Genomic DNA, 26,327 nt, shown 5'->3' on the forward strand with positions numbered 1-26,327 from the left:
CTTACACTTATCACACCACTGCCTATATAATGTGAGACGAATGAGTAGCTCTATGGAAAATCCATATTTTCCAATCCTTTTGTTTTTCCTTTGGGTGGTTTTCCATTGATTACATTTCTAATATAAGATAGAAAAACCATAACAATTTTGTGGTCTCGCCCACTGATTTTCAAACTAATAAATGTTAAAAATTTAGTGTAAAATCAACATTCAATACATTTTACCATAATTGAGATCTTCTTACTAAGAGTTCTTTCTATAGAAGATTTCACAATCTTTCATTTAAATGTTTCTTTCTAAAAATTTTCATTTTCCTTGTTAGATATGAACTGGTTTTTTTCAATTACAAGCTATTTAAATATATCCTTTTTTGCACAAAAATTAGTTGACTGACTTTTTTTTGTTATTGCACAGTTGACTGAAAATAATTTTTGAAATATATAGTACAAGAAGCATAGTACATTAAAAATAATTTATTATTTGCTTTTTTTTTTGAAACAAGTTATATATAAATTTAATACTAAAGGAACAACACATTTAAATAATTACATTTATGTGGATATATTGATATTAAAATGTTCAATTTTGAAAAACAATATTTTATAAATTATAATAGTACACGTAAATATTGGTATTTTGTGTGTTTATTTTATTTTTTTACAATTTACACACTTTCGCGATGCACAATAGTCTAGCTATAACATGATGGATGCAATAAGAAGAAGAGTTCAGTAGCATTACAATGCATGCATATTTAACATTTGTGAAGGAAATCTACCTTTGGATATCAAAGAAAAATTGTAGTAAATGGAGATGATTTATTATATTTTGTGTAAATGAAAGTTTTGTAATAAATATAAAATGAGCAAAAAAGGAGATAAATCTCTATTGTATAATTCTAAAAATCATTACTAGTTCTGTGTCTGCCCTTGGTTTATAAAACCACTGACTTTTGACAGACAGAAATTCAATTCTACATGACAAATTTGCCCCAATTGACTAAAATTAATTTCTAATGAGCAATATTGTCAAAATTGAAATTGGCGTATGCTCTTATCCTGTCATTTATGAGAAGCAATTACGTGTACATCCCAGAATCTGAATCCATGGATTGAGATAAGATCAATTTTAATGTGTTTAGACAGGAGTTTCAAATTACATATTTTATTTAGTTGAAATTGAATTTTTTTTTTCTTGTAAATATTTTAAAATATTAATAGGTTATGTAATGAGTAATTAACAAGATAAAGTAAATTCTTCTAGCAGAGAGACCACCAATGCAAAGAGGATCAAAGCAAATTTAAAATCATACATAGTCGTAATTACTGTAGTACTCATTAAGTTCCTCATGGGAATCATACTCACTCACTACTATATTACTCATTAATGATCTATGCACTTATGGGATTTTGTACAGTAATAAGCTTCTAATTATTAAAATATGGGCTCATTAAATTTTTTAGTTAATTAGGCTAATAAAAAAATAACATTTTAAAATTTTGTTAAGATTTTTTTGAGACTAAACATAAGATACAGTTAAGAATATACCTACATTTAAAGTACTCTTAATTAAAAGTTAAAATGTTGGAGGGGCTATAACTCTATTTCAACCCTCAAGTTGTTTTGTGTATTTAACTTACAAATTAAATCTTTTTAAAATAGTTTTTTATTACTTAAAAGAAAATTTAAAAAATGAAGGCCACTAACTTTTTAATGTTGTTAGGTTAATAAAAAATAATTTTTTGAAAATTAAAATATGATGTCTTTAATTTTTTGTTTAATTGAGCGAATAAAAAATTTAAAAATATTAGAATATTGGCCCATTAAATTTTTAGCTTTATTGGGCCAACAAAAAATATCAATTAAAGATATATGGGGCCAATGACGGATATAACAATTAGACTTAGATATTTTTTGTATGTCAATTACAATTTAATTATTTTTAAATTCTTTTTTATTTGTTAAAAATAAAATTTTAAAATATCTATGACTAATTTTTTTAAAATAAGTTGGGCTAATAAAAAAATAAATTTTAAATTATTAGAATATGGGCTTAATAAATTTTTTATTTAATTATGCCAATAAAAAAAATAACTTTTTAAAATTTTATTAAGACTTTTTTAAGGTTAAACATGAGAGACAATTAAGAACATAGCCACTTTTAAAATACTCTAAATTAACAATTAAATTATTGAGGGGCCGTGGCTCTATTTAAACCAGAAGTTTGCTATTACACAGATGTAATATTTAGACCTACGTATTTTGTTTACTTAACTTACATACAAAAAGCAACTACTTCATTTGCATTTCCTACTTCCAAGAGATGTATTTGCTGATACAGATTTGAGTGTGTCCAAATCATATTTTTGAGCCATTTCTATGTCAAGCGTCCCTCTATTAATTCCTGACCTCCTAAAGTTACCTTACCTGTTACAAAAATGATCGGCTTGTGCTCTGAAATTTGCGAGTTTGCTAGATTTTTGGCATTTTCTTACTTAGGTTAGAATTATCCATAGTCTTAAACTGTTAAAACTTATGAAAAAAGGCCACCATAAATTTAGTAGCTGCTTGGACAGTCACTCTTTTGATATTGTTCATTGAAGAATTCTCAAACCCAAATCACTTTTTTTTTTAAATTTTAATTAAATTGAACCCAAATTTAAAAGATTGGTAAGATTTGAAAAAGAATTCATTTATTAAAACAAGGGTCTCATATGATGGGGTAAAGAGTTTCTTGATCATGAATACGTAATAAGTCAAATCGAGTTGAATGAGTTTCTCCTGATATTTGAAAGTTTGAAGACACTCAAATTCCCTCCAACCAATTGGGTAATCAATTATCTCATGTTTTCCATTTTCTGTAATTTCTTTTTCCATAAAACAAACGAAACATTAAAAATCTTTCAAATCCAAATAATTCCTATTTTATTTCTATCCATTCCTATCTTATCCTAATTTTATAGTAAAAAAATAATAATAATTTTATACTCTTTCTATCCATAAATAATAGTTATATTTGACTTTTTATTTTGTCTAAAATTATTTACCACATCTGAGAGACCAAGGAGAATTAACTTCTTTTTTTTTCCAATTTTACCATTTATATCTATAAAATACCATAAATATTTATACAATTTAAATAAAGGATAATTAAATAAATTATTAATTATTTTTTTTATAAAAATGAGGTTATTCAATCATTTCCTTACCCACCATAAAAAACCTTTAAATGTGGTTATCATTTATGGGTAGAGGGAATAGTATTTAATTTCATCAAATTTCATACAAAGGAGGAGACATCAAACAAATTAGAAACCCATTAATCTATCAAAAAAATATTAGAAAACCATTACAAATAATAAGGCATTGCATTGCATCAAAATAGTATACATAGTGTTTCCAGTTAAAATCAAGCAAAAATAAGAACAACTGGGAAAATGGAACCTATAAGATGTCAGAAAAGAGACACAACGCAAAACCACCTCTGATGCCATCGCCGCCGTCGCCTTCGCATAACCTTTGATTCATCTGAGACCATTACTGGAGTCACAACTAACGCCCACTGTTATCACAACTTTAAACTCCTCAAAATTGATCATCCCATCACCGTCACTATCGAACCCACTAATCATCTTCCTGCTTTCCACAGTAGAGCAGGGCTCACCAAGGTTGCCCATCACTTTATGCAACTCTTGGGCAGACATCGATCCATTTCCATCAATGTTATAAATAGAGAAAGCATCCTTTAAATTCTCCAGAACTTCATCGGTATCAATCCCTTGTGTGTTTAGCTCCACGAACTCTTAAAAATCGATGAATCCAACTCCCTCGGCATCGAATTCAGTGATCATCTTATGCAGCTCCTCCTTGTTGGCCTGATGACTGAGGCTGGACATAATGGAGCCACGCTTAGAGGAGGAGATCTTCCCATCTCCATTGACATCGAATTTCTTGAAAACTTGCTCAAGTTCTTCAAGCTGGGATTTTAGTTAGAAGGACTGAGATCTCGATCCGATCAATGGAGCAGCAACGATGGGTGATGAGAAATAAGAGTTTTTACACTAGATATAAATATAATTCTCCATCTGAGTTCTTTCATTTTATTTCTTTTTATGTCTTTTCTTTATTATTTTATAAAGTTGATTGTAAAACTCACAATGTGTGAGTAGTTTTCTTTATTATAGGATTAGAGATGTAGCACTTTCAATTCTGTTATGGATTTAGTTTTATTTTATTTAATAAATTGGGTATTATATTCTTTGATTCAATCTCTTGTGTTCTTAACGCATGCTTTGTGTTAAGTTCTACTGAGTATTTATTCTAAATATTAATTAAATGATTGAAATGTGAAGATTAATATTAGAATAACAAAATTTTGAACTTTGGATTCTTGATCTAGAGATAGATTGAAATTTTGAGTGGATCTAACTATTAATCAAAGAACTTAATGGATTTTAAATGATTTAATTGCCACAAAAGTAGGGTTTTTCATTGATTAAACTCTAACCAAAGTTCCTTAAAAGAGAACTTAAGATAACTTAGGATTAATTTCCTTTAAACCAATAATTTCTCATTTATTGAATGAACTAGATTAAATTTATAATTAAATTGAAGTGTGAACCCCTAACTTTGAAATGTTTTTATTAATTGATATTCAAGTTTAGTTAATTGGTTTAAATTTTATTTCATTTAATTAGAACTTTATACTTATTAGGGTCCTACAAGGAAGCTTGCTGATTATCTCAAAATCGATCTAAAAAAACAAAATTAAAGAAATTAATATTATAAAAGTTAAATTTCATATTTTTTTAATTACTTTAATATGATTTTATTTTTTTTATTAATAATTAAAACTGCAAATGTATTAAATTCATACCAAATTAAAGAAAGAAAATCATAATTGATTAAATTAATTAATTATAATTATTTTTAATTATAGTTTATTTATAATTAAAAATTATAATTATTGTATCATGATAAAATTGTTAATATTATAAATCTTAAGAGCATATTAAATTTCACAATTTAATAGTTAATTGAAATTAATTAAGTGATTAAATTTATTATGTTATAAAATTAAATAAATTAATAATAAAAAATTGCAAACTAAATGAATGTATTAGATAAATTTTATTATAATTAATAAAAAATAAAAATAATGAATGAGCATAATTAGAGTTTGATATTTATTATAAATAATTATTAAAATCAAAATTTTACCTCTTGCAGCTAAATTGAGCCTACATTTATCCCCCTATATGACTTTTTGTATCCTACAACTCTATCCTAGCCCCTAGCCTAAACACTCACCCTACTCTAGGAGGAAGCTGAAATGCATATTTAAAAAGTACACTAGGTACATAAAAAGAAAGAAAACATGGAAGGAAGAAGCAAAATTCAAGCAGACGTGCAAGTGTGAAATTAAGAATATAAAGAAATTACCTTTCCAACCCATAAAAAATAATGAGTTTGGGGGTAAAAACAAAAGAGACGCAAGTACAAAATTTAGAAAAATAAGCAAAGAAGCCCAAAAAGAGCATCAAGCAAGCATACTTAGCATTGAAAACCAAAAAGCCCTCCATTCCGTGCAAAAATAGGAAAATAAACTTAGTGTAGTTGGAACTTGTGCAAAACACCATTCTTCATATTTGTATTCTCTAAAACCCTTCATTGGTAGCCAAAGCACTACCCTTTAGCCCCATTACAACCCTTTTTAAAGATCTTTTGATCTCTTGATAGCGTATGCTACATCAGTAGAGATAGAAAACTGAGAAATGCTTATGAGGTTGGAAATATATCCTCTCATTTCATCATAATCATCCATGATAGAGGTAAATTTTAGGTTGGTAAGTATTTCTCAAATATATCCTAGTAAAATAGGCTATTTGTGATTTATTTAAATAAGTAAAATATCTCTTCTCTCATATTAAAAAATAGAGGTGTGCAGTTTTAATTCAGTTCGAAATTTGTCTAGAAACTAAAACCGAATCAAAAAAATTTTGCTATGATTCATATTCAGTCCTTTATTGTTTCAGTTTTAGTTCTGTACGGTTCTCAATTCTTTGGTTCCAGTTTAATTCTCCATTATTAAAATAATTTTATATAATTATTTTCTTAAAAAGTTATAATTCAATTAGCATTTAAATTTTGAATTAGTTTATTATACATAATATATCATCTAATATATATTTTAGCTATTTCTAAATTGTCTAATATTTAATTATAAGGTGGATATATAATTTAGAATTAAATATATTATGTAATATAATAATATAAGTAAAATACATTTTAACTATTTATTAATTATATAATATTTAATTATAAGATTTAAATATAATTAAAAATTAACATATATATAGTATTACATTTATAATTAAAAATTATAAGGTAATTTAATGTATTTATAATTAAAATTATTAAAAAAATATAAAAAAATGAAATATAATATTGGGTTGTATTTAGTTCGTAATTATATATATATATATAGAGTTTGAAAGTACATAATACATATGAAAAAAACATAGAAAAATATAAGTATAAATTTGGTTCTCGGTTCATTTTTGGTTTGGTTCAGTTTTACTATAGTTCTAATTCGATTCTTACTGAATAAACATAATCGAATCAAAGTATTAAAATAATTTCAGTTCAATATAGTTCATGTCAATTCAGTATAATTTTTCGGTTCAATTCGGTTTCTCAAGAGTATACTAATGCACCAGCGGCCTTCATGGACTTGATGAACAAGGTGATTAGGTCATTCCTGCACCGTTTTGTCATCGTATTCAAAGATGACATTTTAGTATACTCTCAGACCTAGGAAGAACATGTGTGGCATTTGAGGATGGTGTTGCAGACTTTGAGGGAGTACCAGCTATATGCCAAATTTTCAAAATGTGAATTTTAGCTAGAAAGCATCTCATTCTTGGGACACATGGTTTCTAGTGAAGGCATTCAAGTGGATCCCAAGAAAATTGAGGCTGCAACTGATTGGCTTAGGCCTATAATAGTCATTGAGGTTCGAAGTTTTCTGGGCCTAGTTGGTTACTATATGCATTTTGTGCAGAATTTCTTCAGGATAGTAGCTCCCCTAACTAAGTTAACTCGGAAGAATATTTTGTTCATTTGGACAGATGATTGTGAGGAGAGCTTCCAGTAGCTTAAGGAATGTCTAACTACAGCCGTTGTGTTGACATTACTGATGAGTAGTGAAGGATATACCGTGTACTGTGATGCCTCCAAAGTTGGCTTAGGGTGTGTTTTGATGCAACATGGAAAAGTAGTGGCTTATGCTTCAAGGCAACTAAAGAGGCATGAGCAGAACTACCTTACCCATGATTTGGAAATAGCGACTGTAGTCTTTGTACTAAAGATCTGGAGACACTACCTATATGGTGAAGTGTGCGAGATATACACCAACCACAAGAGTTTGAAGTACATCTTCCAACAGAGGGATTTAAACTTAAGGCAGAGGAGATGGATGGAGCTTCTAAAGGACTATGATTGTACCAACCATTACCACCCTGGGAAGGCCAATGTAGTAGTAGATGCTTTAAGCAGAAAATCTTCTGGCAGCTTAGCTTACATATCAGCGAAGAAGAGACCGTTGATTCAATAAGTACACGAGTTGATGGATCAAGGTCTGATCTTAGATATTTTAGATGAGAGGGGTATTATTGGCCCATTTTTCAGTGAGACTAGACCTGCGAGATAGAATCAGAGTCTCCCAGCACAGAGATCTACAATTGATGAAGATTATAGAAAAAGTACAATAGGGTGAAGGTGGTGAGTTTGGATTTGCCAATGATGGTGCTCTTATGCAAGGTTCCAGGATATGTGTGCCCGACGTGGACAATCTCAGAAATGAAATCATGTGAGAGGCATACTATACACTGTACAATGTCCACCCAGGCTCCACTAAAATATACCATGATGTGAAAGATAGCTATTGGTAGAATGGCATGAAGAGAGACATAGCAGACTTTGTGTCCAAGTGTTTGACTTGTCAGAAGGTGAAGTTTGAATACCAGAGGCCTTCAGAGAAGTTGCAAGAGCTCCCTATCTTAGAATGGAATTGGGAAATGATCACTATGAATTTTGTAACTGGATTGCCTCGTACCACACGGGGATATGATTCGATATGGGTAATTGTAGATCGTCTGACTAAATCAGTTCATTTCTTATCTGTGAGAACTACCTATTCTGTTGCACAATACGCCAAGCTCTATGTTCGAGAAATAGTCAAATTACATGAAGTTTCTATTTCCATAATATCTGACAGAGGGCCCCAGTTCACTTTCAGATTTTGGAGAAAGCTGCAAGAGGCACTTGGCACGCAGTTAAACTTTAGTACCACCTTCCACTCTCAGACAGATGAGTAGTCCGAAAGGACAATTCAGAAACTAGAAGACATGCTTCGTATGTGTGTTTTGGATTGTGGAAGTCAATGGGATGATCAGCTACCCTTGGTGTAGTTTGCCTATAACAACAGTTATCATTTCAGTATCGGGATGGCACTCAATGAGGCGCTGTATTGCAGAAAGTGTAGGTCTCCTTTGTGTTGGACGGAAATGGGAGAAGCGAAGGTGCATGATGTCTACCTAATACAATACACTTCAGATATGGTTCCTTTAATCAGGGAACGATTGAAAATAGCTTTCAGCAGGCAGAAGAGTTATGCAAATCCCAGACGGAGGGATGTAGAGTTTGTAGTAGGCAATTACGTATTCTTGAAGATTTCTCCGATGAAGGGAGTCATGAGATTTGGAAAGAAGGGCAAGTTGGCACCTCGGTATATTGGACCTTATGAGGTTACTAATAGAGTTGGAGCAGTTGCCTATCAGTTGGACTTACCACTCAGCCTTTCTCATGTTCATCCTGTATTTCATATCTCCATGCTCAGGAAATACATACCAGATCCCTCTCATGTGCTACAATCGGATACAGTAGAGCTGAAAGAAGACTTGACGTTTGAGGAACAGCCAGTAGCCATAGTGGACTACCAAGTGAGGCAACTAAGGTCGAAACAGATCCCTATAATTAAGGTGTTGTGGAGGAGCCAATCAGTAGAAGAATGCACCTGGAAGTCAGAGCAGGACATGCGTAGCAAGTACCCTTATTTGTTCAATATGTAATTCTGTTCTTTTATTCTGCCTTGTGTAAATTCGAAGACAAATTTTCTGTAAGGGGGGAAGAATGTAACACTCCTAATTTTAAATTAATTATTTTATGGGTAGATATTAATATTCTATTTTATTTAAATTTTGGGAAATTATTCGAAATTTTTCGAATTTTTGAAATCGGGTTCGATTTTTTGAAAATATAAAACTCTGATATTTTTAAAAATTTATTTAAAGACCACGTGGCAAAACTAAAAATATATTTAGACTCTATAAATTTTTCTGAGTTTTTTGAATTTTTTTCAAAAATTTTGGGCTTTGTTTTTGGTCTCAGGACAGAGTAAAAATTCAATTTTGGGTATCTTAAATCGAACCGGACCTGGTCGGATCGGTTAAATCGGACCAACCCTTCCCTTTTTCTTTTTTCCTCCCACGTCGCGCGACCCTCTCTCCTTCTCTCCGCTTTTTCTCTCTCCTCCCTCCTCCTCTCGCTGCCTCACTACCACCATAGCCTCCCCAGCTTGTCGGCGCACCTCTAGGACCCCTCCCTGCCGCCGACCGAGGCTCCAAGCTACCGAATGCGCGAAGTTCCCCTTGTTCGCGCTCGGCACCTCAACTTTCTGGGCCGATTCTGGCCAATCCGGCCATCAATCGAACCGGGTCTTGTCCCAAAATACTTCTACATCTCAAGAGCTTTCCATAGGTACCAAGAACACCAAAATCCATTGAGTGGTTTGTCCAATTTTTGTCCAGAAAGTTTTAGCCCATTTTGATTTCCGGGCTAGATTTCTCGAAAACTATAAACCTTACTAAAAATCTGAGAGTACCGGAGTGCTCCACTCGTCGAGAGCTTCACAGCAATACCCATTTTAAATTTTTCTGACACTGTTTTTTGTGAGTCCTGCGAGACTTCACAGTATTTTTTCGAGCATTAAATAAGTTTAAAAAATTTCGTAAAAATTATATACTAACCTCCGTGTTATGAGCTTTGCATAGGTACATTTAATTCGTGAAAATTTGATGTTTGCTTGAGTCTATAATTTCGGGCCAGGCAGACAGACTATAAAAAAAGTTTTAGAATCGGGCTGAGAGTATAGGCTACCCCACCATTTTTAGATGTCTTGGACGCGTCTCCAGGGTCGAAATTGGCATAGGTAAACCCGAACCCTCATTTTTCTTAATTATCTAGTGCCTGATTTCAATTAAAAATCTATAAAATATTCGTGATAGATTAGAAAAATATAATTCCTTTTGCATTAGCTTACTAATATTGCTAAGGACCACGGGGTAAAGTTTTAGAATTTTTAGAGATTAATTTGTTAGTTTTGCAAAAAGAGGTAATTATAGGGACTAAATTGTAATTTTTCAAAGTGTGGTTGTTGACTGTTAGATTGGCCCAGAAGGGGCCATGTGATGTGATTGAGTTGTGGATGTGTGACTTGTGGATATAGAAGTGCATTTTGAACCCTTTTGCAGGTTGGGTAGGTCCTAGGTATAGGGGAGACTCTGCCGGATTTTTGACACGACTTAGGATGTCTTTAGCTTTTTTTTCCAAACTTGTATTGAGTCAATATATTAAATAATTACTATGAAATTGTTAGGTGAGTCGGGACAGCCTTCCTCCTTCCAGCCGCTGCAGTGACCTTCGTTTAAGTATGTGAGTAAAATATTAATTTTAATTATAATTTCAATATTATTATATGTTCAAGCATGCCCATGCATCAATTATAAATATGTATCTATGTAGTTATACACTAGGCACGTTTTATAATGTATTCTTAATTGATGAAGTGTCATTGTTGTTATTTATGGTAATTTGGAGCAGTGTGCATGCGTTGGCGTGCGTGGTATTGGATATGGACAGGACGGGTAGACACGGCTTGAGAGACACTCGCTGGAACCCATTCCTTTATGGATAAGTTGGGGTAGGCATGGCTTGAGAGACACTCGCTGACCCCCGCATTTGGTTTATTAAGTGAAAGTCCGACTTGAGAGATACTCGCTGACAGAGGTTGGATTAAGAGAGCTGTGTAGGGGATCAGCTCCCATATATGTACTGTTTGAATAGTATTGGGTATGTGAGTGCTCCAAATTGCCTTTTTACTGTTATGATGTGATTTGTATAAAATTTATGATGATGTTGCATTTCATTCCTTATGATGCATTAGTTTTAGATAGCTATAGAAATTGTGGTTAAAATTAGTATTTTACTCTTTGAGTCAAATGCTCACTCCTATTCATCTATTTTTTCAGGCTACAGGAGGATTACTTATTGTGACTAACCTGCTTTTCTTCTTCGCAGGTCAATTAGTAATATCTAATGTATTTTGTACAATTGAGTTAAATTTTAGACTCCGCATGTGTTAGGAGTATTTTAATTAATTTGAGTCTGTAATATAATATTGTATTGAATTTGTAAGAATATTAAATGCATGCATGACTAGATTGGATGAGGGAGCTGAGCTCCCATTGGATTTATGATATTATGAGTATCTGGAGGGTGAGCTGAGCTCCCCAAATTATTGTATATTGTGTTTACAGGTCGAGCGAGTAAAAAACTCCCTGTTGAATGATCCATTTTATGGTTGGACTCTCTCCGGTTGAATTCTTGAAATTGGGCCCAAATGGGCCTTAGGATTAGGTTAAGGAATAGTTAAACTCACTACAGGCCTCGGGGGCTTTAGACTGGCCCAGGTCCTAATGCCGGTCCGGCTCATAGGTTGAGTCGTGACATAGAGCATAAAATTAAATTTAACAAGTCGTTAAAATTAATAGTGAATTCCAAAATCATTATTGTTATTGAGGTTTAACATAATGATCCCATGTTTATGCATTTTGAATTCTAAATTAATATATTCCCATAGGGCACAATAGCCCTCCCTCCTCCATTTGCAATTGAGACCAATTTCATCACCTATTTAATTCTAGGCTATTGACTTACTTTGTTTTATTTCTTTTTCTTAATTGCAATTTTACAAACATCATAATTTTTCTTTTAATTTTAATAGCAAATACTAAAGTGAGACTCAAATTTAATTCTGCTAAATGAATGATATACTTTTTAATCATTAAATTAAATAAAAGTATGCACATTGTATACAAGTCTTTTCAACGTAATTATATAAAATGATATTTTAAAAAATTATTTTCAAAGTATTTAATAAACATCCTCAAATTTTAAATTTAATATATTTTAATTACAAAATATTAAAAATTTCAAAACAAAAAATTTTAAGCCCTTTAAACAACATTTAAAAGAATAATTAAAAAAAAAATTAAATCAGTTTTTTTATGATTCCAGCTCAAGTCCAAAACGGAGGCTATATCGGCGGCTTGCCAATCCGAACGGCATAAAAGCATTTGTCAAGTTGAAGTTTGAATAGGAATCCATTTGTCCTGCACAAAGTAGTCCATATGGATAAAATTAAATCTGTAATAAAAGGCAATAACTTTATAAAGGTCCTCATGGTTCCTGGGTAAACAACTAAGCATATCCATGGTTTCTATATAAGTTCGATTGCCTTCAATACTTACGTTCATAAATATCCTGATTTTTGTTTTTATGTAATATTTATTTGATAAGAAGCTAGTTGATAATATTTAATGTGTCAAATATTTAAAATAAAAAACAAAGAATAATTAATTTCTATAAATAAATTAATCATTTTATGTATTTTTATTTATTTTATTTAAAATTTTCTTTTATATAAAATTATATATGGCATTCAAAAAATTAATAAATATTAAATTTTTTCTTTTAAAAAAATAAATAAATTTCTATATTTTTAATCAAGGGTTAAATAAGTTAAAAATTAAGTTTTGAGCCAAATAAGTTTCTATATTTTCTAATTGAGGCTAAATAAATTTATACATAATAAAATATTTTTTTTTCTTTTTTTAAATAATAAAATATTAAAAATAATAATTTTAATATTAAACAAATTTTGTTCACAATTTTTTTCAATTTTTTAAAATTTTATTTTAATTAAAACTAATAAATAATTTTAATATTTAAAATTAGGAAAAAATAATATATTATTATTAAAAAAATAATGTTGTATTAAGTGTGAACTTATTTGGCTCAAAACTTAAATTTAAGTTTCTTTAACCATCTACTAAAGTTATAAGTGTTTATTTAGATTTTTTTTTTAATTTTACTTTTTATCTTTGTTAAAATTGATAAATAATATATATATTGAGTTATCTCTGTAAAAGTTGAGAGTAATAATAAATATATTTAGTATGAGCGCGAGAGGGTTCTCTTGTATAATTTTTCCTATGAATGTAGCACGGTGTTCCTTTGTTTTTAGTTTACATGCTTGGTTTTGCCAAACGTTGTCGTTTTGATGCTTGCAGCGCCAAGAGTGCAATATTGATCGCTTTGGACTCAGAGCGGCTGCAGGTTTATGTTTTTCGCCTGTTTGTTTTTACTTTTGACAATCGAGCGTGGTGTTGAAAAAATTGGGGGCAAAAGAAATGGAAAGCCTAAAACTGAGAAGGACTTGAGCAAAGAAAACTTTTATTAAAAGAGGACTACAGTGATATTTTACAATTCACTCTCACTTTTCACTTACTCACTCATGTGCACATATACACATAAGGCACCACTCACTTGCACTCTTTCACACACTAATGTTTCCCTAACTTGCACCTCACTCTGCTGTCTTCGCTTGCACACAACACCTACACACACAAACACCTATTTATAGCACACTAAGTCAGCAATCACAATAAAAATGGCCACAAGTTAGAGGCGGTGATAGAATCTTCTAGTACGACAGTATGAGCTTCTCCTAAACTGTTAATAATTCTGTAACCTTGTAGAATTTTTTAGAGGGAGAGAGTGGCAGTGATGGAGCCTTCAATACTCTCCCTCAGCACCAACTCTCGTTTTTCATATCAAGTTATTCTCGAAACTCGATAAATTTGATAGCACTTAAACTTTTCGTGAATATGTCAGCAACTTAGTCTTGTGTCTTAATTAAATGTAGCTCAATCTCACTTTATAGCACATTTTCTCGAACAAAGTGATAATATATTTTTATATGCTTTGTTCAAACATGAAACACTAGATTCTCCTCTAGGCGTATAGTAGATTGATTATTGCAATGTAGTGCCACAAGAAAATTAATGACCTGATATAGATCATTCATCAATTGTAGTAGCCACGTACTTTCTTGAGATGCCATTGCTGCTGCTCTATACTCAGCATCGGTATTTGATAATAATACCATGTGTTGCCTTTTACTACAACATGATATTGCACCCTATCCAAGAGTAAAAACGTAGCTAGTAGTAGACCGTCTTGTATCATGGTCACCTCTATAGTCGGTATCAAAATATCCGATAATCTTGCAGGCTCTCCCTTTTTTGTACGTAAGTCCAAAATTGACAGCACCTTTGATGTACTCAGTATTCTTTGTACAATTTCTATGTGAGGCTTTTTTAGATTAAAATATTGAAGAGAGTTTGAATTTTGTTTAGAATTTAAGTTTTTTTTTTTTTTTTCCTATTGTTCTCCTATTGACTTGTTTGTGTGATAAACTATAACATTACCAAGTTGATATTGTTCAATAACCATTTGCTTCAAAGACATTCATATTCAAACACAATCAAAACATTATACGAATCGCAACATAAGAAGGTATTAAAATATAGAGAGAGATAAGAGTGTAGACGGAAGGGAAGGGGATGGGTTAGGATTTTAATATTTCCATGAAGTCAAATTGAATATTTCACTCTCTTTTAATGGCTCAAATGAACGAAGGGATTGAAGGGATTGAGTTTTGAACGGTAGAAATCCTCAATAAGCTAAAAATATTAATTATGTCATACCTCAAAAGATTAAAAAAAAAAGGTAATTTTCCATCAATTATTAAACGTGGTAATCAAGAAACATTGCCTTTCCTTTAATATATAAACCCAACTGAATTGAACCATTCAGAATTGATTGGTTCCATTCAGTTTAATTTTTCGATTTTGAGTTGGTTTGAAAAAATATCTGCAATATGCGAAATTGAGAGTTAGGCCGTCAGCTTAACAGACCCAATTCTTCTAAGCATGCACAGCAAGCGATGCAAGAATCTGAGTAGTCCAAAAACTAAGCGCAAAGTTCCAAAATATCATCAATTAGCATTTAACACTTGCAGATCAAATCTACTCAACACATCCATTATAATTTATAAATCATAGATTAAAAGTAATATATAACCAAATAACGAAAACAAGTGGTCCTTCATTATTTTTCAGAAAGAAAAATGAAAAAAAAAAAAAAAATATATATATATATATATATATATATATATATATATATATATATATATATATATGAACCATTTTCAATTTTTCACCGAACAGAGGAACGAACGAGCCCAAACTAAAAAACCCCAAAAATTTCGAATTCAAACCAAAAAAAATTTGACACCCTAGGAATCTTTGAGACAACCACACTATTTTAGACTGAACCCAAATTAAAAATAAAATTCGGTTCGAATTTTCAATTTATAACTCAGCGCTGGACTCCAAACTTGTTTCGATGCCCCTGGTTCTGTGCCATCTTCCATCTTTCAATATTCCCTGTTTCTAGAAAATGTAAGATCAGCAGGCAGGACTACTACACACCTAGCCAACAAAGAAAACATATCTATCATACAACAAATAAGGCAATAATTAAGCATAGGTGGCATGGTTTCTATTAATGGTTTCTAGTTTCAAACAAACCCAACAGTTTTTATGCAGAAATAAAAGCACAAACTACCTACTAACATCGACTAGATCCTAAATCACAAAATCAAGGGCATAAGTTGCGATCGAGTTATTGGGCATTTATCATGGAAAGAGCAAACAAGACTGCCAATTGAGTTCCATCTTCATGACAACCAATGAACCAGCAAGTGTTCTTTTCAGAGCATCGGAATGCAGCCTCATTCATCTGCCGGGGGTGAACGACTGCATTGTGAATGATAACAATATTAGACTTGCAAGGAGTCAGAATTTCAACTTAAGGATTAGAAAAGAATAATTCAGCATGATGAAAACCTGTGGTATCTCTCATGCATGGGACTTTCAGCTTCACCATTTGGACCGTCCCTCTCTTCTGGCAGGGAAATTGGGCTGGCACAACGACCATTGTCAGGGCTGGCACCACCCCTCTCATAAGGACTATGACTGGAACCACGACCATTGTCTGCATTAGCCCTTTCTCTGCCATATGGACTGCGACTACGGTCGCGACCACTCTCTAGGCTGGGTCTTTCCCTTTGATAAGGACTATCACTATGGGTATGACCATTATCAGGAGTAACCCTTTCTTTACGGTAAGGACTACGGCTGGGCCCATGACCATGGTCATGGCCTGCCCTCTCTTTCCTGTAAGGACTACGGCTTGAGCCTCGGCCACAGTCAGGACTAGCCCTCTCTCTCCTGGAGGGACGTGGGCTGCAACGACGGCCATAATCTGGGCTAGCCCTCTCTCTTCGGTTAGGACCAGGGCTAGGGCCACGGCCATAGTTGGGGCTTCCTCTTTCCCTTTGGTAAGGACTTGGTGACCACCTCTTATCATGGCCTCGCCTGTCTGGTGACCTATTGCGACCTCTTTCAGGGCTGTAACCATTCCTCCTTTCATCATCATCTCGAACTGCATACTCAACCGAAATAACACGATCCATCAACTTGCTGCATCTCCAAAAAAATAATAATAATAAAAAAGACAAATCATTAGAATTTGAAATCATACAGATCAACCACAAAAGTAATGTCAAGCAAATAAAGCATTATTCACACCTTCCATAAAGAGGAAGAAGACCATTGTAGGAAAGAAACAGGGAGGGGAGGAATATTTCAGGATAGGAAAGTTAACCTCATATTCGTAGCATCCAATGCTTTTGTGGCATCCTCCTGTGATTCATAATGAACAAATGCAAAATTTCTTCTAATCCTAACGCTAACTATCCTGCCATATGGATCAAAGTGCCTCTCCAAGTCCTTTGTCCTTGTATGATGTGGATCAAAATTGATAACAAACAAGGTCTTGGATGGTCTAGTATTAGCTGATCTTCTAGAATTACCAGGCCTTCTAATGCCTCGTTCTTGCTGCAAAACAATACCAGCAAACACAAAAACCAAGCTCAATTAATATCATAACTCAGATAAAAGGGTGATGTAGCACATAATCAACTACCATAGAACAGATGTGTACTACCTTTGTCCATTCAACACGAAGCCTACGACCCTTGGGACCAAATTCTATTCGATCAAGTCCTCGAATTGCATCCTCAGCATCCCTCTCTTCTTCCATATAGATAAAAGCAAATCCTATTTACAATATTAGATAAAAATCACAAGTAAAATTTCCTATTATTGTGTGTTACAAATGGAAATACAAAGTGAAATCTCCTGTGGCAGGATTCTTTAATACGAGATGGCATTTTTGCACTCAGTAGCATACAAACTGCCTATAATCCAACCCTTGAATAAAATTTGGCAACCTTCATGAAATCTATGTACCAAGTGACCAGTAAAAGTAGCAACAGACCTTGTGTGGTGAATTAAGTGATGTCAAGGAACTAGAATCCAAAAGTGGATGTCTCATGGTGGGTCAATGAAACTAGAGTGCCTTCTCCATCTATTCTGCTGCCTCTCCTGTGAGGTCGGCAATGTTTCTATCTTGAAACATGTCAGAAATTGAAGGCTGGGCAAAATTCATGTGGAATGAAAGGCAATATGTCTCAGGAAAATTGGTGAGGTCCTACCATTGCCAATCAGAGTGACTCTTCTTGAAATCAAGAAGAGGAAGCTCGTCACAGGCAGGAATCAGAATACTGATGAGCCCATTCATCAGGGAGAGTATGGATTTCCCAAAATAATCCTGCGTCAAAGAAAATGTTGAGTATGGGGGTTTATGCTTCAAAAAACACATTTTCTTTAACACATCCTTAACCCCCACTAGAACTCAACAACGGAAGATTGCTGCCTCAAAGTCGCATTTTCTGAATGATATTGCAGTCTCACACAGCACTACCACGGCAAACGGAAGCTGAAGCACTTAAGCATGGAAAGCTGATCTCTGAACTTGCTGGGATGATGGAGGATTGCTGGCTCATTCCAAAGTTTGTTTGTGCAAATTTTTTATCATGATATTTTCCATATTCAACAGCAGCACATATTATTATCATATTAGTTTATTTTATGAGAAACCTGTGTTGCCTACAAATATAAAATCAATTAACTTACAGCACTAGCAAGCCAAAACCTTCAACAGTCAGGAGCCATAATTGCTGTTACCCCTATCATGTCAAAATTCCACTACCACATCTACCTCCATCACTTCTCAACTTGTAGCACCATACTTTTCTTCTTAACAGTGGAGAAGGGCAGAGATGAATGCCATATTTTGGTGGCTATTACCATAGTGCTTATCAATTATCACACAAATGTAATTAACATGAAATGTTGCTCTAAAAAAGACATGTTGGAATACATTATTTAACGTTGATCTTTTTCAAAAAAAGCCTTCCTAGCATGCATCTATAAAACTTTATTTACATAAAAAGCTGACTACTTTAATTTTCACTAAAAAGCTTGAAGCCTTCAATTTGCTGGCTTAATTTTCACCGCTTAGCAGTTTAACGTTCAAAAGGACAGATGAGTAAGGTTGATAAAGAAAACTAACCAGACTTCATATCCACTCTTTCAACTCTTCCATAGCGTCTAAAAAGTCGTTCCAGCTCAGATTGTCGCGCATCATACTCAAAGTTTCCACAGAAGATGGGCCTCATATGGCCTGAGAACATTTAACCACATTAGGTAAATAAAAATCAGAAGGTTAATCATCAACTTAAGTTCAGCAAAGGCAGTCAAGAATTCAATGAAAAATTAGCCCATTTACAACAAAACTATTGTGGGAAAAGAAAAGAAAAAAAAAACTTCAGAGTCAACATGCAAGACGATTTACATTTATGAATCAACTAATAATCCCAATATTCTTCAACTTTCACCGATATTTCCTAATTTCCTCACCAAATTTCCTTGTTACTATTTTATACATCGGCCATTTCTGCTTTGCAATCAAAAACATTTATACAATTGCAACAACATAATGATACATATCTTAAAAATTCCCCAAACCATCCTTAAAACACCCTTTGAAATATAAAGGAAAGCAACAATAATTTGCCCTCATAAGCCTTTGAAAAACAATTAGCAAAGAATGAAGAATCAAAATTAAAACAGAGCGGAAAATAAAAATCAAAGAACAGATCTACGGAAATAACAACCAGATCTACTGCATGCGATTGATTGAAAGGAAAAATAGAGAGATAACAAGACAGCGAAATGGATAAAGACAAAAAAAAAATTCGCAGATTTTTGCGTTCATTTACCTTTTGAAAGCACCGAACACCCAATGAAACCCTAATGACAAGTCAAACCTCAAAAGCGTTCGTTTTATTTTTCTTGAGAGGGCTGAAAAAGCAAGCCATGCGATTTTGATAAACAGAACATAATGACATTGCTTTATCCGAGAGCCTCCATTTATTTGATTTAACAACTCAGCCCTCGAGAAAAAGGAAAACTATATTTTGACCCAAAATTATTATTATTATTATTATTGAAAATACCCCAAAATTATTAAAATAGAAAAGATGCCATATAAAATACTTAATAAAATTATGATAATTTTAAAATTAAATTGATAAATAAATAATATTAAATATATTTTATATTTATTATGCATATAGATAAAAAGGAAATTTTAATTCATAAAAATATATAAATTACTTTTTATATGATATTAATCTCTAAAATTTTACTATACAATTCATAATTAATTAAAGTTAATGTGTGTAATAAAGTTTTAAAATATTTTTAAATTTGTTAACCTTCTATGCAGTCTTAAAAGTCAAAATAATGCAAGATTTACTTTACTTAAATTTAAATTCTAAAGACAATTTTAGTACTATTGAAATTAATTATTTTTAATATACAATAAGCATGGCTCTGTTATAATTTCATCTTATTATAATAATATTGTGACATATTTTAAAATTAATTTTTAATTCACAAAATAGAGTTAAAGGATGCAATAAATTTTTGAAATATTTTTATATTTAAAGTGAGTAGTAAATTTTTATATTTATCAATCTTCTACCACTTAAAAAGTAGAAACAAAGTGAGGTTAATTATTTTTGACATTTCATTAACTTTATTTTTTCATCATGTTAAATTTCTCTTGTAATACATACCTTGAAAGTCAAATTTTAATTTTATATATCACTTTTAAAGGATCTTCACTCAGAATTTTCTCCAAATCCATCAATTATTGATCAACCATTTTTCTTTATTAGCCAGAAAAAATTATTAAGATAGAATTGGTAAACATTAAGTTGAAACCAAATGAACATCATAATTTATGAAGTAACTATAATTGATTTTATTCATCAATCAACTCTGTAATACCAAAATTATCTATAAAATTATAAAATTTTAAATTTAAATTAAAATTATATAAAAAGAAAAGTCCTACAACTTTTTAAGAAAAAAATAATATAAAATAAGGGGAAGTCTTAGTATTTATTTCGATCAATTGATTAATGTAAACTAGATATTAAAAAAAAAATTATTTAAACCAGGAGGAAGGTTGAGTGGAAGGGCTGCTGGACTGGCCAACATTGCCTTGTTGTAGCAAAAAATTTTGTTGAAATTGAGAATCTTGTGTATGAGAATTGCTGAGGACTGCGATTTCCGCTTGGGTTTTAGCTAGCTGGTTTTCTGCATTGTGTATTTGTTGAAGTAGCAGAGAGATTATACCAACACAGCCATAGACAGGATCTTGAATTCTGCATTGTGCCTCATAATACAAGGAATTTGCTGCCTGGACTCGTTTGTGAGTTGGGAGTTGCTAGATTATGATCGTCAAACACACAAAATCTTTGTCAAGTGATTAATGTCGTTTAATTATATGTAACATAAAGAATGATCGATCATGATAATTACCTGGAGCATTTTTCCTACGTTGCTGGCACCATAGATTTTGTGAACGCATGCGAATCTTTGAGGATTATTGGAAGGAAAATAAGGAGCGAAAATGCAATCTGAAGGGCATCTTCTTCTCAAGTATTTGCAAGCTGCACAACGTTCAGAATTCATTCTTTAAAATCTAAAGATCGAAAATCTCAAAACCAAGTCAAGATCTTGCCAATTGGACAATCTTTGTATTTTTTATTAATTGTTCTGGAACAAGAAATCCAGTGGAGAGATTTTTAGAATCTTTAACAAAAGGTTGAGATGTTGATATAGGATTTGCATTGGAGCCAAATAGCTGTTAGATTTCCCAACGGTTACTTTTTCAAAAAATGAGATTTCACAAGGAAGGTTGACAAGAAAGGAAGTGGGATACCAAATCCTGGAGAGAATTAAGGATGGTAAGAGTGAACTTAAAATTTATTTGAGAGTTGGGATTTCCTCTCCTTTGCATGTTTTGGCTTGCCAAACATGCATGATCTTGTCAGCAGTGATATATATATACAAGAAAGATCAAAGTAACAGCGTTAATGGTTGTGAAAATCCAAGTTGGTCCCTCCTACTCTATAACTCACATATTTAGCAAGATTGTTTCTAATCATATATAGCATCTAATTTCTCAAAAAATTATATATGCTCATTTTGGAGAAATTATTTATTAAGAACTTTGTTGATCCGTTATTTCTCATAATTAAGGAAGTTAAAGTGGTCAAAGGAAAAAAAAATTCCTTTTGACATTGTATTTCTTGTTTTTTTTTTTTAAGCTTTAATTGAAATCTAAACTCAAATCTCACAAATTATAATTTTAGAGATGGCTAGTGTGTGTGTATATATATATATATATACACATAAGTGGGAAAGAAGGGGAACATTAAGAATGCTAAAAAATGCCTGTTTATTATTTATATTAGTTACAAAAATAAAAATTGAATTAATTAATCTAACTTGAGTTAATATAACTCGTATTTTCTAAGAAAATTCCACTTTATAATGGCTTTGGAACGAAAAAATAATAAGCTCTAAATGATTGCAAAATAGTTTTATTCTTTGTCATATACAACAAGAAAATTCTAAGTGAAAATTATTATTTAGTTCATGTATTTTAACGAAACTAATTATTCGATTCCTGTATTTTGAAAAATGCACTATTTAGTCTTTATATTTTGCTTTCATTCAACTATTTAGTCCTTTTATCAAATTTTTCCTTATTTATGCTATTCAAACTACTATTTAGTGTCTCTATTTTAAGAAAATTAATTAGTTAATCTCTATATTTTTAAAAACACTACTATTTAGTACCTCTATTTTAATGAAGCTAAGTAGTTGGTCAATGTATTTTGAAAAATATAGCATTATTATGTGAAAACTAAATCTGAAATAAGATGAAGAAGATTATGGTAGTTTAGGTATAAAAAATAATTAAAAGACTAAATAGCTAATAGAGTCAAATTATAGAGACTAACTAATATATTTTTCTAAAAATATAGAAACTAACTAATTAATTTTACTAAAATAGAGGGATTAAATAATAGTTTGACTAATATTAACTGACAAAAAAATTGACAGTGAGACTAAATAATTTAATAAAGGCAAAATAGATGGACTAAACAGTATATTTTTTAAAATACATGAGTCAAATAATTAGTATCATTAAAATATAGGAACTAAATAATAATTTTTCTAAATTCTAACTTAATTAAATTATAAGGAGAAAATCTAGGAAAATATATAATTTGATAATGTAAATCATGCATGATTGTGCTACACTCAATTTTATACCAAATGAATGAATAGCTGCCATGTATTATGTTTATTATTTTGAAAAAAATTATTTAGATCCGATTCATTATGACTTAAAAATTAAACATGTGGGCTCACCTATTTTTCAAGTGAATTCCATTGTAAGTTTATATATGAATGAACAATGAATAAATCAGATATACTCCTAAATACTTTATGTTAATGAGACATGATATTCACTCATTTATTTAATGTAATGTTTAGAGTGAGTGAATCGAAGAATTTTCCTTTTATCTATTTTCTTTGGATACATGAACGAGAGAGAGAATTATAAAGTAGGTAAAACATGCATGATGCATCCATTACACACAGGTTCCAGCATGCATATGCAGTTGACTACAAACAATAAAGAGCAAACGACCAAGTCTTATAGGAAGCAAACATAATAAAACCAAACCAAAGTTGTCCTACCGGTCAGCTGATCATTATTATAAGTTTTTAAACTATAAAACCTAAATCCAGCCTACTATATATAAGTCTCTCCATTACTGGATTCAGTTCTAACTTTGCCAGGTTGCCATTCACTCAGTAGGGGTCATTTCCAATCAGGGAATTCAAGAAATCCTCCCCCCAACCCTGCAAAAAATCAAAACCAATGCTTAGTATGAAGGATTCATACGTTTGGAACTAAAAAAATTTAATCACTTATAATATCCCCTTATTTATGAACACAATGAAGATATATATATATATATATTATATATATATAAACATGCCTCATTTCCTGATATTGGTGCTTCTCGTCAAGATTCATGCCATTCAGCGCAGAATCCGCAGGCTCCACGCTCTTGCATTGTGGCTGCACAAGTATATAGCAAGAAACAGTTTTTTTAAGCTAAGGAAATTGGTTTGGCATATAGAGCTATTCAGACCTATTTACATTTAATCAAAATAAACCCTTATCTAATATATATATATATATATATATATATATATATATATATATATAAAACTCAACTTTTAATAAAAATTAGACACTTAGTTTCACCATTAATTGACATTTGGCATAATTGATAAATAATAATTTTAAATTTTACATTAATTTATCTTTTTCTAATTATAACTAATATTATTAGATAAATTTTAACTGAATAATTGTTATTTTAAAATATATAACTATTGAAATTTGAAATATAGAATAAAATGAAAGATACTATTAGATAATGTTTAAATAATAATTTTGTTTAAAAATGTAAAATATTTAGAATTTAAAAAGGATAAAACATTTGAAATTCAATTTTAATAAATTATATATATTTATATTTACAGATTTTGGTGGTAAAAAATATTTTATTTTTTAATAAATTTTAATCTGTCATTGTAAAATAGCTAATATATATGAGAATAAAATACTATAACTTGGTTTTGTATATCTCACATTATTGTTTATAAATCAATTTAACAGAATAATATAAAATGCTCATAACGATTTAAATTTATTAATTGATTGTAATATTTTTTAATTAAATTTAATAATTTAAATATAATAAATTAATTTTTATTATCATAAAATAGAGGTTTATTTTAAGGATTATTGTTATAATTTGCTAAAAAAACTAAGAAATTATATATGTGTGTGTGAAAGCTAAAAACTCAAAATTTGATAAATATATTCACCATAATTAACATTTGCAATAATTAAAAATAATAATTTTATTTAAAAATATAAATTATTTAGAATCTAAAATACATAAAATATATGCAGGAAATTTAATTTTTTATTTTTTTAAATTATTAGCGTATGTAAAATATTTAAAATTTAAAAAATATAAAATTTTTAATTTTTTTTAAATTAAATCATTTTTATCTAGTAAGACCTAAATGAGTTTATATATATATGCATAGACATGTCCATTAATTATTACTTGATATAATTAAAAAATATTAATTTTATTAAAAATTTTAAAAGTAAAATTAGTTTTATTAAGCAAAGTGTGTTTGATATGGCTATTATTTTGTGCAAAAATATTTATGTAGATGTGCGTATATATATGTATAAAACTTTCAACTAGAATTCGACCATTGGTTTAACCATTAATTGATGTTTGGCAGAATTAAAAAATAATAATTTTATTTAAAATTTTCACTTTAATATTAATTATTTTATTTAATATTTTTTATTATTTAATACTACTAATTATGTTAAAACATGTTTTACTAATTATGTTTTGAGTCAAAAATTACAATTCTATTTTTTAAAACTCTTTATTTATACAATTTATCTCATCTTTTATTTTAATTCAATTAATTATTTCAGTTTAAATTAAATATATATTAGTACGTAAATTAATATAATAATTAAATTTTTTTAAAAATTAATAACTTAAATAATTGAAGTTCACTTAATTTAAATTAAATAAAAATTAAAAATTAAAAATTAAAAATATTACCACGTAAGTCGGGGTAGATTACTAGTTCTAAACACAAAGTTCAGATTTTTGTTGGGTTTTTAATTTTTTTTTTTAAATCTTTTCTCTTTATCTATGATCAGATATATATATATATATATATATATATATATATATATAGAAACAATAAATCATTATCCAGGAAGCAAACAGTGGTTGATATTAAGAATACTTGCCTTCTCAAAGCTTGGATAATAGCCATTCACTGGATTAACATTGCCACCAAACTCGGGATTCATCGATTCTTCCCTGCCTTGAAGCTGCAGAAAATGGCAATTAAGGACTAGCTTAGCCAGAAATTCATTTTTCTTTGAATGCAGTCAGTGAAACTGTATAAATTAAGATTAAAAATATGTGCCATTAGGCCATTTAATTAGACGCATAATAGCTTGGAGATGAAGCAAGAAGTGTAGCAAGCAATAGACATATGCCTGGCTAGAGGATTGTTCACTCCAGGGAGTTTTGTCTGCGATACTACATGCGCTAGAAAATTCCGTATTTAGGAATTCATAGGTTGGAGAGCTCATTTCAACATGATATAGAAGGCTAGCTAAGTTCACATTCAAAAACCCTTCCACATTTTGTTCTTATACGTACATAAAAATCACTTGGACAAACAACAAAGATCGATGACATATATATGGCTAATTATTGGATATACCAAAATAGTGCTCCTTTAAATACAATAATCTCTCCATATATATATGTGTGTGTGAAGAACACAGTAAAATTTCATAAAATGTGTAGAATACCTGGTAAGGAGTTGCATAGGTGGACCCGAACAGAAGTACACCAAGATCACGTTCGTCAAACTCTTGCTGATTATCAGAAATGCTACCCAAGGTAGAAGCATTAGTCATCAGGTTATTGAAAGCGTGGTCATTTTCTCCTCCGGTATTTCCCAAGACCGGTACTGGTATGTTGCTGAGACTGTGGCCGAAGCACTGAAGCTTGCTGAGAGTGTGGTGGCAGTGCTGAAGTTGAC

General features: G+C 30.8%; 2 protein-coding genes and 1 pseudogene across 6 annotated transcripts in view; all 3 read right to left on the minus strand.

Annotated features, from left to right (window-relative positions):
• LOC110641601 (serine/arginine-rich splicing factor RS40) overlaps nt 1-19,652 on the minus strand; it is a 35,000-nt gene extending 15,348 nt beyond the window's left edge. Inside the window, exons 1-6 of one of the 5 annotated variants that reach the window (XM_021793385.2) lie at nt 19,496-19,652; nt 18,787-18,897; nt 17,317-17,429; nt 16,975-17,207; nt 16,155-16,790; nt 15,786-16,064 (exon numbers count right to left, since the gene is read on the minus strand). In XM_021793385.2, the coding sequence (XP_021649077.1) occupies nt 16,040-16,064; nt 16,155-16,790; nt 16,975-17,207; nt 17,317-17,429; nt 18,787-18,892 (1,113 nt within the window). In that variant the 5' untranslated portion in view covers nt 18,893-18,897; nt 19,496-19,652 and the 3' untranslated portion in view covers nt 15,786-16,039. Of the gene's footprint in view, nt 1-15,785; nt 16,065-16,154; nt 16,791-16,974; nt 17,208-17,316; nt 17,430-17,649; nt 17,983-18,786; nt 18,908-19,390; nt 19,456-19,495 lie in introns of those variants that run through there. The other 4 variants (XM_058139838.1, XM_021793387.2, XR_009145670.1 and 1 more) reach the window with 4 other exon arrangements.
• LOC110641591 (probable calcium-binding protein CML25) lies at nt 3,525-14,350 on the minus strand (annotated as a pseudogene).
• Nucleotides 19,653-20,730: 1,078 nt separating the features above from the next.
• LOC131175491 (LOB domain-containing protein 24-like) lies at nt 20,731-21,296 on the minus strand. The gene is made up of 2 exons (XM_058139912.1): nt 21,108-21,296; nt 20,731-21,012 (listed from the first exon to the last, which is right to left on the minus strand). The coding sequence occupies exons 1-2, from the start codon at nt 21,258-21,260 to the stop codon at nt 20,731-20,733; spliced, it is 435 nt and encodes a 144-aa protein (XP_057995895.1). The 5' UTR covers nt 21,261-21,296.
• Between the last annotated feature and the right edge of the window lie 5,031 nt (nt 21,297-26,327).

The sequence above is a fragment of the Hevea brasiliensis genome, chromosome 17 (assembly GCF_030052815.1).
Source record: "Hevea brasiliensis isolate MT/VB/25A 57/8 chromosome 17, ASM3005281v1, whole genome shotgun sequence".
Classification (NCBI taxonomy): Eukaryota; Viridiplantae; Streptophyta; class Magnoliopsida; order Malpighiales; family Euphorbiaceae; genus Hevea; species Hevea brasiliensis.